This window comes from Chaetomium strumarium (assembly GCF_033439665.1).
Source record: "Chaetomium strumarium strain CBS 333.67 chromosome Unknown B0T15scaffold_8, whole genome shotgun sequence".
In the NCBI taxonomy this organism is placed as follows: domain Eukaryota; kingdom Fungi; phylum Ascomycota; class Sordariomycetes; order Sordariales; family Chaetomiaceae; genus Chaetomium; species Chaetomium strumarium.
The window spans coordinates 757,714-771,117 of record NW_026944436.1 but is presented as its reverse complement, the minus strand read 5'-3'; the positions used below and the strand labels follow the sequence as shown (position 1 = coordinate 771,117).

The 13,404-nt window shown below is 47.9% G+C and overlaps 2 protein-coding genes and 1 pseudogene across 3 annotated transcripts; 2 read left to right on the top strand and 1 right to left on the bottom strand.

The window, feature by feature from the left end:
• Window positions 1–263: 263 nt before the first annotated feature.
• Window positions 264–340, top strand: B0T15DRAFT_t215 (annotated as a pseudogene). The gene has a single exon. The product of its transcript is annotated as a tRNA-OTHER (tRNA).
• Window positions 341–7,922: 7,582 nt separating this feature from the next.
• Window positions 7,923–9,147, top strand: B0T15DRAFT_323709 (uncharacterized protein). The gene has a single exon (XM_062864081.1). It carries the CDS (start codon window positions 8,168–8,170, stop codon window positions 8,789–8,791), a length of 624 nt encoding a protein of 207 aa, XP_062717574.1. The 5' UTR covers window positions 7,923–8,167; the 3' UTR covers window positions 8,792–9,147.
• A 2,226-nt stretch (window positions 9,148–11,373) lies between these two features.
• On the bottom strand, window positions 11,374–12,287 carry B0T15DRAFT_323673 (uncharacterized protein). The gene has a single exon (XM_062864080.1). It carries the CDS (start codon window positions 12,205–12,207, stop codon window positions 11,470–11,472), a length of 738 nt encoding a protein of 245 aa, XP_062717573.1. The 5' UTR covers window positions 12,208–12,287; the 3' UTR covers window positions 11,374–11,469.
• Between the last annotated feature and the right edge of the window lie 1,117 nt (window positions 12,288–13,404).

The following is a 13,404-nucleotide window of genomic DNA, read 5'->3' as shown; positions in this document are numbered from 1 at the left end:
TCCTTTCGCAGGGTTTGACTGGTTAGACGCTCCTATAGACTTGGGTACTATTAGGGAGGGTCCTTCTTTCTTGACCGTACAGGGCTCTGGCGGTAGAAGCCCTCTGGTTTCCCAAGGTAATAGGGGTTCGTAGCTGATAGTGGTCAGGTCTTAGTCGCGCCTGCTGTTATATATATTATCTATAGCGTTACTGCCTATAGTCGCTCTTCCCTGCCTAGGGTTCTCAATCTGATTCTTGCTGCCTATTTCCCAACAAATGAAATAGCTTAGTAGTATAGCTTGGTTATTATACCCGAGTAAATACTCTAGGAGATTATAGGTTCGAATCTTATCTATGCTATTGCTGGCTATAGTATAGGATAACGTCGTAGTAGTCGTTACCCAGAATACGGTCAGCTTTTTATGTTTTTCTTTCTTCCTGGCCGATTAGGGTTCTATCGGTAGAACTCCTTTAATTTTTCTATATAGCTAAGGTATTCCGCTAGCTCCTATAAGTTATCTTCTAGTCTGAAGTCGAGCTATTTAATCAAGTATTCTAGCCTTCTATTAGCTATTTGCAAGTCTAAGATTTCCTTAATGTCCTATTCTTCTTCTTCGTCCTCGGCCTCGATGTTCTTTATAAGCCATATATTCTTAGGTGCTAGTTCAAGGAGCGAGATATAGAAGACGTTAATATATAGCTTCATTATAGATAATAACGAAAATCAATAGTTGGATGTCAAAATTTTTGCGTCGATTTTGAACGGTCTAATCTTCCTAAAGTCGAGTTTTTGACTTGGCCGTTTTATTTTTAAATTCCGAGAAACAAGGTAGACTATATCTCCCTTTTTAAGGCAAGGTCCCTCAAGCCAATGCTTATCGTAGTACTCCTTCATCCTAAGCCTAACGAACTCGAGTTCTTCTTTTAGTATTGTATATAGTATATATATTTTCTCTATCTTGACTTTTGCCCTAGGTACTATAATATCTAGTCCTTGGCGTAAATCTGCTTTATAACTAAAGTTCGCGAAGAATAGAGTAACCTTTATTATCTCCGTTGGCGTTATATTATATATAAGCTATGCCGCTGGTAATAGATCAACCTAGTTATTCTATTGGAAGTTGACAAACGTCCTAAGGTATTATTCGACAATCTGGTTAAGTCTTTCCGTCTAGCTATCTGTCTACGGGTGGTATACTATTAAAAGCTTGCTTTTCATGCCTAATCGCTTTATAAGCGCTTGCCAAAACTTTAATACGAACTTAGTATCTCAATCTATAATCTATTCTTCTAGCTATCCATGAACTGCTACGATATACCGGTAGATCGTATCTATAAGTTGCTCTACTAACTACGATTCTTTGTATAGGAAGAAGTAGCTCTACTTAGTAAGTCGGTCAACCATAGTAAGGATGCTATCGTACTCCGTTCCAGTAGTTGAATCCTTCGAGAGTAGTAGCTTGGTAATAAAGTCCATCGTCACCGAACTCTATGGTCGTTCTATAACTGGCAATGGCTCCAAGAGCCCGTATAGTTTATGGCGTACCGATTTACTTTGATTATAGAGATTGTATTCTTATATAATAGTCTTGACTCTGGCCCTAAGTCCTGGGAAGTCATAGTATTGCCGAACCTTGGCGATTGTTTTGGCGATTCCCATATGTCCTCCGAGTTTCAACTCGTAGATTGTCTTGATCAGTTCTGTCTAATCCTACGGTGCAACGTAGGCTTTGCCATTATACTATAACGCTCTATCTCTCCAAGAGATACCTACCTTATCGTCTATATCGTTCTGCTTCCGGTCTTGGAAGTCTTTTCCTAGCCGTTCTTCCCTAAAGACTATATAATATTCTTCAAGCGGTTATAGAGGTTATATATTAGGATCTTCATCCTATTATAGAAGTATATCGTCATCGAGATCTTCTATCGGTTAGGGAGCATACTATAAGGAACCATCTGGCTATTGTTGAAGTAATGGTGGCGAGGCTTCTAGTTGGCTATTCCTGAAGTGATCTGGCCTCCTGCTTAACGCATCTGCTTATACGTTTTCCAAGTCTTTCTTATAATTGATTTTGAAGTTGAACTCTAAAAGGAATTCTACCTATCGAGTCTGTCGTCCATTCAACACCTTGGTGGTAGTAAAGTACCGTAAGTTCTTATAGTCTATATAGACCTGAACTTTATAGGTTATACCGCTAAGGTATAGTCTCTATTCTTGAAAAGCTTCGATGATAGCTAGTAGCTCTTTGTCGTAGATTAGGTAGTTAAGCTATGATCCTTCGAGCTTCTTTAAAAAGAATACGACTAGGTATAATTTCCCGTGTTTATCATACTAACCGAGTTGTCCTCTAATCGTATAGTCTAATATATTGGTTTCAACCTTAAATGGCTTCTATAGGTCTAGTAACTAAAGCACCGAATCGGCGACGATCGCATCGCGAATCTTCTAAAATGCTTATTTATGTTCAGCTTCCTACCGGAACTTGATGTCTTTTTTTATAAGTTCGTACAATGGTTATATAAGGTCGCCAAAGTTCCTGATAAACATTCGGTAGAAATTAGCAAATCCGATAAATCCTTATACCTCTATTATTATTATTGGTCGTGGCCACTTCTTGATCGCTTTAATCTTCGCTGGCTCTATCCTGATTCTACCAGGCGAAATTTCGTATCTAAGAAATACTGTTTTCGTAACATAGAATTCGCTCTTATCCTTGTTAACTAATAGCTTATAGTCGTAGAGTACGTCTAGCATTGCCTTTATATACTTCTTATGTTCCTTGAGTATTTTAGAGAAGATAAGGATATTATCTAGGTAATAGACTGCGAATCGATCGAGGAATAGGCGGATCGTATGATCAACGACCGCCTGGAAGGTTGCCGGTACGTTCGTTAATCTAAAGGGCATTATAAGGTATTTATAATAGCTATAGGGAGTACGAAACGCTATCTTCTATTCGTCCCCTTCCTTAATGCGAATATAGGTATATACTATTAGAAGGTCAAGGCGAGTAAAGTAACAAGCGCCTGCTAACTGGTCTTAAAGCTATAAGATAAGTGGCAAGGGGTACCGGTTCTTTACCGTCTCTTCATTCAGCTATCGGTAGTCTATATATCCAGAGCTTCCTATCCTTCTTTAGAATAAATAGAACTAGGTAGCCCGCTGGTGATATTAATAGTCTGATATATCCTATCTTGAGATTCTCCTTAAGATATCTCCTTAACTTAGTATCTTGTTTTTCGTTAATATAGTATACCTTAAAGAACTTCAACTAGGCTCTTTCTTTGAGTTTGATTTCGTAATCCCAAGGTCCATAGTCTAGTAGCCCTTTAAGATACTTTGCTTCGAACACCGGGTATCCTCGGTATTCTGCTAGGATCTTGCCCGTTTCTACATTCTTCTCTATACTCCGGTAGTACGAGAACTTATCTCCGGCTATAATACTAGCCGCTTCCCTTTAGGTGACCTAGTCCTAGAATTCAAATTCTCCGGTCTCGTCGATTAAGATAATAGCGATTTTGGTATCGTCTATATCTCTTCGAGCCGTACAAGGGCGTCGTCGTAAGTGGCGTCGTCTTTAGCCTAGTCTTACCGATTCTCGCTGTTCTTCCTAGTAACTACTGCCTCTTCCTAAGTCTATAGTACGCTACCTGGCATTATCCGTCTCTTATGGTGGATCTATAGGGGCCGCCTCCTAGGGCGATCTTCCCGACTATGATCCGTCATCTATGCTTCCTATCTTATTAGTCGGATACGGCCTCTATTCTCAAAGTTATAGGTGGCTATCTCCCTTCTAACTAATATCCGGGTTATAATCTCGATGCTATAGGTATCCTAGAATTATATCCTTCTTAGGCCCTATTTTAATAATATCGAATACTACTTTAGTGGTTTTTCCTTCTATTATAATCTTAAGTGGTTCTATTTCCTATTGGACCTATTAGGTATCGAATAGTCCTTTAATGATATACTATTTCTTTTTAATCCTCTATAGGATCCTAAGTCGATTGACAAGTATTGGTGAGATAAGGTCGACCTAAGATCCTCTATCTACCAATACCAATGTTTGGAATCCTTTCTAATATACTATAACCTAGATTCTGTCATCGGGTTTATTGTCCTGAATTGCAGCGGCTTCCTTCTTGCTCGCTAGGAGGTCGTAGATCCTTTTCCTTGCATAGTTCTTCCTATACCCGCGGATCTATTGTCGTTATAATGGATTTAGTGGTTTTCGGGCCCCTCGGAGGGCTCTAAGCCGTTTCCTAACTCCGTCCTGGCGTCCGGATAGGTATCCCTATCCCCCTACGCCTCTTGGTTACCGTCCTACGGTCCAAGTCTCGGGAGTTCCTCGAACAATTATCGAATTTCGTTGGCTCTTCTTCCTTCCTCTCGCCGTTTACAAGGCGTCATCCATCTTTATATATATATCTTATATTCGTGATGTTCTTAGAGCTTTGCTTATATATGGATTAAGCAATCCTAGCTCTTATACTATCGAGTGCTATTAGGCCACCGCTAGCAGTCTTCTGGCTAGGTTCTTCGCGATGTTACCCTAATTCTATTATATACGTTGGTCCTCTCGACCTTCTATAGGAACTAGTCGGCGCCGGTCCCTATATCCTAAACCTATAGGACTAGTCGAGGTTCTCCGTTTCGGTCGGTAGGCCTATCGGGCCAAAAGTCGTTGTCGAGTTTTAATCGGAAGTAGTATCGGCATTCGTATATAATATACTGGAACTATAGGATATAGATATAGTTATATCACTGGGGTTAGAGTCGGAGTACGTCTTATTCGTAGGGTTCGTAACGCGGGCTAAATCTAATCTAGATATATACTACATTGCTATCCCCGACGCTATTATACAGCTTCTTATTCTAAAAAGTGTCCTAATCTTATAGTTCCTGCCCTTTAAGTCTTTGTTAGTTCTAGGCCTTCTAATACTCTGTCTCGGGGTTCTTGATTCTACCATTTCTCCTGTCCTGGCCTTGGTCTTATACCGGTCTATCCTATAGGTTCGAGTAGTGCTCTTCCTAGACCCTGACTAACTTGGCCTTGGTGAATTCTAGCTGGCTTATAGCCTAAGCCTTTTCTTCTACGAGTTTTCGGGTAACCGTTCGAAGCTCGGCTTATTCCTCTTCAGCCTCCTGAAGGTATTGAGCGAGAAAGGTGGGGTTCGGGCCAATAGGTTCGTTGTCCGATTATCGTATTCTCTATTGACCCTCTTTATTCTAGGTCAACTGGAATCCCCAATCTTCCGCGAGTTATAATGCTATGGCGGCGGTGATGTCGTAGTCTATGATGGGTTCTTCGAACGTGACGTAGGGGCTATTGTTTCCTGAACGGGAGGAGTCGTCGATGCTTCCTTTGGCCATGCCCCGGTCAACTACGTCGTCGAAGTCATCCTCGGTATAGCTTGCTATAGCCACTTCAACCATGTGGGTTGACTTATCAATCGTGGCGTTTTCCTTGCCGGGTACCTGCCTCTAATTCTTCTTGCTATAGCACTCCCACTTGAAGTGCCCTTTCTTGCCGTAGTTAAAGCAGGTGACTTGGGACTTGTCCTTTCGTCCCTTATCCTTATACTAGGTAGTGTCAATATCTATAGGACTAGTATAGGTACCGTATAATATGCTAGGGTACTATTACTTCTTTCTATCGTTGGCCTTAATAAATATAGGCTACGTTCTACACCCCTTATGCTACTGACGCCTGGCGTAAATTTGATCGTCGATATAAATGGCTATAGCAATGTATTCGTTAAGTATATTAGGTCGGTCTTTCTAGTATAGTTCGTCCTTGACCTCTTCCTTCAAGCTATTATAGAACAACTATATAAGACCTTCGTCGTTGATTTCGTACCAGAGCGAGTCCTGGTGGAACTATATAGTATAGGCAACCACCGACTTAGTCTACCTTAGGCGTACAAGTCGCTCCTATATATAGAGCTTCTTATTATAGTCTCCGAATACCTTCTGGATTTCCTGCTTAAATTTATTATACAATTTGAAAATTTCAATGATAAAGTCGTTCTAAATGTCCGTATTATTAGTTAGCCAATCCTTAAGGGTAGGTTCAAACCATCGAAGTACCTTCCCCTCGAGTCGCGAGGAGATAAATATAACTTTAGTAGATTCGTCCGTAAACTTATCCGGGTAGTATTTAAGATAGGCCCTTATAGATATAAGGAATCTAGTAAGTCCTTCTTTATCGCCTCTATACTTCGGGGGTGCTTTGAGTTTGGCTTTGTCCTTAGGCTTGCCATTATAGGCCTCGTTAACGAGTTGCTATATATGGCCATTTTCGGCCTTAAGCTAGGCGATTTTGGCATTGAGAGCCTCGAGAGCCTACTATATCTGTCGTATAGTTGCGGCCTGGCTCTGGGGTTCCGGGGTGCTAGGTGTCTAAGGCGCCATGATAGTCGGTATTACCTTCGATCTGAACCGTGATAGAGTCAAAGGGAGTGAGCAACGTATGACGAAACCATAGGCAGTCCTGCCTTTGAAAGGGTTCGCCGGTCGAAGGTAACTGCTGGTCGGACTATAGGTCTCGGTGAAGCCAAAAGGTTTATAACAATGCTTGTCGCAATGTCTATATAATAGGTATAGGCTATTGCTTGTATTGCTCACTGGAGAACTCCCAGAGTCCTCCAGAACGAGTGACTATATACTGGCTATCTTTGGGTGCTCTTATGTGCTCTATAGAGCTTCCTAGAGCCCGGTGCTCTATTGACTCCATCGAGAGCTTCTATTTCCTCGCGTTGATTGGCTTAGTTCTTGAAGCTCTCGTCTGCTCTCTAGAGCGCCTTAGAGCTCCTTCTCATTGGTCCTAAATGATTGGTTCGGGTGCGCCCTACGCCACCCGTCGGGTTGTCCCACCTGCAGCTGTCCTGTTGGCTTAATTCGTGACAGTATAATGAATCATCATGCATGCAAATGATGTCATCATCATGGTCGGTGCGTTCCACTGTCACACTAGGTGTGACGAAACCACAGGCAGTCCTGCCTCTGAAAGGGTTCACCGGTCGAAGGTATCTGCTGGTCGGACTATAGGTCTCGGTGAAGCCAAAAGGTTCACAACAATGCTAGTCGCAATGTCTGCACAATAGGTAGAGGCTATTGCTTGTATTGCTCACTGGAGAACTCCCAGAGTCCTCCAGACCGAGTGACTATATACTAGCTATCTCCTTGAGTGCTCAGTACTTCGATTTGGATGAGCACCTGGGTGCTCATCGTGATATGCCCCTGATTACTCTGATCACTTACATCCTGCAGAGTGCTCAGCGACATTGGCACCTTAGCATCTTTGCCTGTCTCTGACTGGTCCGCCTAATTGTCCAAATGATTGGCTCGGGACGCCCCCGCGTCCCTATATACGGTCGTCTGCCCTGCAGCCTGCCGTTGGTTAATTCGTGACATTAATTTATGACAATTAGCGACGAAGGAAATAGGAGTAGTAACACCTTGCTAGGTACTAACCTAGATAATAGTATTTATCTATAGATAACCTAGTTCTTATAGGTCTTACTACCTTATAAGTCTTAGCTATTTCTTATTTTCTTTTTCTATTTACCACCTTACCTTCTATTCCCCTTGATATATAATATAAATATAAAGCTTTATTCTTATACGTCTCTAATACTAGCCTATATTACTAACCCTCTATTAGATAGTAAATATCTGTTATAGGCTCTACTACTAGTATAGTACCTCTATAATATTATATATAAACGATACTCAAGCTCTAATTCTTTCGTATTATATATACTTACTTTATATCGCTATAGTAAGGTAGACTGGGACGGTCTATGGGCCATGGGCCCTGATTCATCTCTACTCCCCAGAGTTGAGCTTGATACATGTATCATAATACATAACATTCACAGAGGTCATCATTTGTCCACGTGTATAATATATTCGCCTCCCTTGTGTCCGACCGCGTCCCGTCTCCGTCATGAACAGTTATGCATGCTAGGCGACTGTAAGGGTCAAGGCGCACCTAGATACCTAAGTATAAATATTCGTTGGTCCCAACTGTCGCCGCCTCCTTCTTTCTAAACCAAACCAAGACACCCGCAACCTATGCGAGATGGCCAAATCCCTACCGTGCCCATATTACATCAACACTCAAGCTCACCCAAGGCTGAGCCCAAGCAGCGGAGAGCCGGGTGGTCATCGGGAACAAGGCCATGAGTTCTGACGGGTACTCAACCACTCCGATAGCCCAGCAAACTGGTGCTAGCTCGGCCGAGATTCAGGAAAAGGCTGTGTCTGTTTGGTTTCGGTGGTTCCGATGTCTGCGCTGGGCCGGTGCCAGTCGTCTCGTCGATCAACAGAAGACGGGCGTCATGTTCTTCCAGTCTTTCGGGTGTTGGGGCGTACAAAAATTCTGCAACTCGGTCACAGGGCCCGACTTGCACGCGACGGGTGTGGAAGAACTGCGAATGGTTCCACGCCGCGGAGCACGTCGCCATCGTCAACACCATCCCTATTCTCCCGGTGGACCGGGGACCTGCACCTGCAAACCAGCCTCGGCCGCGGCGGTGGCTTCGAGCCGGCCACCTAGCGCGATGAGCCAACCAACAACCCCTACTGGAGACGAGCTGTCGCGGCCGCTTTCGCACGTCCGTTCAATATTTTTTACTCAGGGCAGTGGATCGCTTTCCGCTCACACGCAGGCCAAACCAACCACTGCTTCCGTGCTCGACATCTGGCTCTGCATCCAACCGTACCGCTTTGGGGGCCTACAGCGTGGCAGTCCAACCTGGGGTCGACGGCATCTCCCCGCCGCCGTCGCAGCAGCCCACACTTGATTCCTCCGCCGCCCAGGTAGTCAACCAAATCATGGAATCCGGCGTTCCGAACCTCCTCCCACAGCGATGGTCCGATGGACAGGGACAACCCAACTCACCAAGCCCCGTCGCGGCTCCCTCGCAAGGTGTACCACCCAACCCCTCCGCCACGACGCCGGCCCGTGAACTTGAAGACAATCGTAGAATACGTATCCGTCGTATGGGCCGATAGTCTGGGAGCCATCGGCCATTCGTTACCACATGTTGTCCAGCGGGGTCTGCTCCGTAGCCCGGTCAGATCGATCTATCGATTTGCGTACCACCCAGGGCTGCTGAAATAGGTCAACCATCGTCGCCTCTGGGTCCAGCCCATCTCACACAGCGCCGCCCAGACGAATGGTACTAGTAATAAGCCAACTGGACTCTCTCGACCATCTACCCGGCAACGCAGCCCGTCGCCGTGCTCGACTGACCTACGCGACGACTCCGACACATTCGCCGTCCATTCAATTGCGCGAGCCAGCAGTACCCTCCGCCTTCCCACCCCCCCTCCCCCCCCCGGCCGTCCCCTAAAGCCCCAAATCCGGCGGCAGAATTGCTGGAAGAAATCAACCTCCACTGCCGGACCGTTAACCCGTCGCGACCACGTCCCACTCATCGTCACTATCGTCGAGAAGCTTCTTTGGGCGACGATGCGCCAAACCTTAGGCAAGGCCAAGGAAATCGAACTACCCGACCTGGTGTGCCACGGGTTTTTGTAGGCCATAGTTTAGAGGGAACATGGAGTATGGGCCCCCCGTCGTTTGTCTCTATGAGACCCCTTCGCGGCGCCGCGACGAGGTCCAACTCCACCTCCTCTCGTGCGCGACCTTCTTGATTGGGACCTTCCGTACCTATATGTCCCCTAGGCTAGGCAAGGTCAGAGGGCGCTTAATATCGGCCTACCCGACGCCACCGTGGTCAATCGCGTTTGATGAAGCCGCGGCGAGGTCCATCTCCTTCTCGCTATCGTGAGGGGCTTGTTGATCGGACTTTGTGTAGCTGTGCGGTGTACGTGAGTCAAGGCGGAGGCCGTTTCGACTCGACCTACAGCCACCGTTGCCGTATGAAACCCCTTCGCGGTAACGCGACGAGGTTCAACTCCCTCTCCGATCTGGCGGAAGCTTGATTGGACCTTGCACGGCAATGCGCCGTAGGGGTAGACGAACTGCTTTACTAAACCACCTCTGGGAACAATGGGATACGAACTCACCGCCATCCCCCGAAGTACAAGCTACAGAGGTTTAACTCGCGATGTTGTGCTGTCATTCCGAAAACCCCAAGGGAAGATCCATTCCTGCCCGAATGCACTGCGCCCTTGGCGAAGCACCGACTCCGTGTATCTACGCCTATCATTGACAGGAAAAGGACCGACGAAAGGACCGACGTCTTGCTAGGGTCGTATTCACCGCGAAGGTACATCTCGACCTACCCGACGCCCATGTTATTATATATAGCCCTGTCGCGGCGCCGCGACGAGGTCCAACTCCATCTCCTCTGGGGTGCGGGAGCTTTTTGATTGGGACCTTGCACACCATCCCCATAGGGCACGGCGGGGGTCGCTTCGAACCCTCCTACCTGGATCACCCGTTGTTATTCGGAACCCCTTCGCGGAACCGCGGTGGAAAGGGGGGTGGGGGTGGGGGTAGGACGAGGAGGAAGAATTATGCCGGCCGGGATGATTCGGCGGCGTCGAAAACACTACTAGTGACTCCGGGCAGATCTTCCTCAACACGTGACGCGGAGCCGTGGTCGTCTTTCTTCTCTTCCCACTACGGGGAGTACGACGACGAGTCGACAATGACCGGGCGGTCGAAACGACTGCCTTGGTGGGGCTCGGGGGCTCCGGGTTTGATGGCCGCTTGTACGGCGACTCCACTTGGTAGGGAGTCGTCATCGTCCGGGTTGGAGTAGGCCTATCCGTCAACAGGCGGAGGACGGGTCACTGACGTCTCTCTTTGTTGGCCAAGGGGATCATAAGCCTCTCGCCTAATGTAAAAGAGAGCAGATGGCGGGTGGGAAAACGCAGTTGATGACTGATGGGTTGAGGAAGGGAATAAAAGCATTAAACAGCTCGAAGAGGCAATCCGAACTCACGAACAGAATCTGGCAACCTGCAGGCCGCTCATCGTCATGCCGCTGATGAATGTCTGATGCTGCGTTACTCTCTAAGGAGTGGTGGAAGGTTGTAAGGGATGATGGAAAGCTGAGCAATTGTGGCAACTGCTTCGACCAGCAATGATCCAACAAGACACTCCCCCCTTCCTCATCTTGGCATCATGCAGCCGGTTCGTGTGGACGATGGATACCACACCAAACTTACTACAAGTCTTCTAGAAGCGGAGGATATGGCCAAGAACGTTCCGCCACTTACTCATGGTTTCCAGCCAAAGTCCGAGGATCTTCCATGCAGCCACCGAACGCTCGGGTGGATAGTTATTATTAGTTGGGAGTTAGTTGGGAGTTAGTTGAGATGATACCCTGATTTAGATGAGAAGAATCTAGACATCTGCGAGAGGACTTTGTGGTATAGAACCGATTTGTTGACAGAAGGGATATCGACGCAAATGAAAACACATTGAAGCCCAATGCCGACGCCTTGCGAGCAGACCACAGACAATCAAAACGAGAACCACCAAAAACCAATCACCCTGACTCTCCTAATAAGTAATCATAGCCGCCTTCCTAACCCACTTCCCGCTCTCATCACTTATACAGTTCTCAAACACCCACTTGCCCACATCCTCCCTGCTGATCGTGTACCCGATAGCCGGCTTCCCCACCAAGACACCGGCAACCGGATCCTCCATCCCTTCCCTCACCAGCCCCTCCGTCTCCGGCCCGTTGGTATACAAACTGCCCCTCACAATGGTCCACTCCTCCCCAGAATCCAAGAGCAGCCTCTCCATGATCTTCTTGTCAACGTGCGGCGTGTGAAGCAGCACTTTATACAGGGGCACCATCGCCAGCGGAACATCCCTGCCGGCACTGGATATCCCCGTCGTGCTGACCACCACAATCTTCGGCTTTCCAGTGGCGTTCCTTTCAGTGCGACAGGTCCGGAGCGCAGACAACAGCGCCGTCATGCCCCTCTCACAGACGTGCGGGTCATCCATCCCCTTGAGGGTGGGCCGCGCGCCGATGGAGAAGACGACGATGTCGACGAGGCGGGTTGGGTCGGATGGGGGGACGACCACGCGGGCGAGCGAGTCCGCGTCGTGTGCGTTGCCCTGGGCGAGATGCAGGTTGGCGGGAGTTGTCGGGAATAGGGCGGACAGTTTGGCGGGGGTGCGGCACAGCGCGACACATGTGTGGCCGGCTGCTACGGAGCGGCGAAGGGCGGAGAGCCCGACTCCGCCGGTTGCGCCGAGGAAGAGGATTGTCTTATTTGAGGACATGATGGTGTGGAGTGGTGTGGTGTGATGAGCTTGACGATCAAAGAGTTATCCTTGAGACAGCGTACGAAGAGTGTTTTTTGGGTCCTTGCTGTTCAGTTGCGTGGTGATGATGATGATGGCCTCTTTTCCATCTCTACGACCCGCATCGCTCGCGGGCAGTTTTATAGCCATCTTTGCGGACTCAATCCTTTATCTACACGCCAATCCTTGATCCTCCTCGTAGCCGCTGACGTGTGCCGGAGGAACTCTTCGCGGGAGTCATTGGCCTTTGGACAAGCCACAGCTTGACAGTCTTCCCGAAGCGGTTGAGAGCTTGTCGAGTGGTTACTGCGCTGGCTTGTTGCTCTAGATCGAGCGCGTCCGAATGTCCCCGCCCGGTCCCCAGGGTTCATCCGGGTGCCCCATCTCAGAGCCCTGTGACCCGCTGTGGCTTTTTCTGAGATTGGTGATTGGGCGCTGTGGGTCTTGGCGGATCTACTCCAGCCGGTCGCCGACTTGGCAACGCCGGGCCCCAAGTGGATCTGGCGGGCTGCATTTGTTCCGTTGGCACCGTCGAGTGCTACCTTGAGCTGAGGGGCGTGCGTATGTTGGGCCCTAACAACAACGCTGGTTAAGTCCGAGTTCGTGTGAATGATGATGGTTGGAAGAAGTGCGAGCCATGCTCACCCTAGTTGCTACTCTGCTTGACGCAGGTGCTTTTCGGTTAAAACACCTGTGCATCAAAGCGGAAAGCGGTCATCGGTGCCGGTTATTAGTAATTCATCAGCAGTCGACGCCAACACGCAGTTCCGCGCAGTATCCCAGCACCAACCTCCCTTCTTCCCAATCAGTCTGCAGAACTCTGTTTCTGTGCTACGTTAGACAGCCGGACCGCCGCACCATGAGCTTTATAGACCGGGAGGGGGAGGCCCAGGATGCACCTTGACCTCTGCCCACGACGGCCCAGTGCCAAGAGTCGCTTAGGTATATCCGTTGGTGACACAGAACCGTTCTCGGCATTTTTTGCTGACAGTGAAGAACCGAAGCCCGACCGCGTGGGTGTGACGAGGATGCATGGGCCGCATACTTTCGTGATAACAGGACCTGCATGGCTGTGGCGCACCACCAATGAACTCTTCTTCCGGATCTCTTGCACTCGAAGTCGGGAAGTCGGGAGCTGTGCGTATTCTTTGTGGAACGTGAGATAGCGGCTGAACA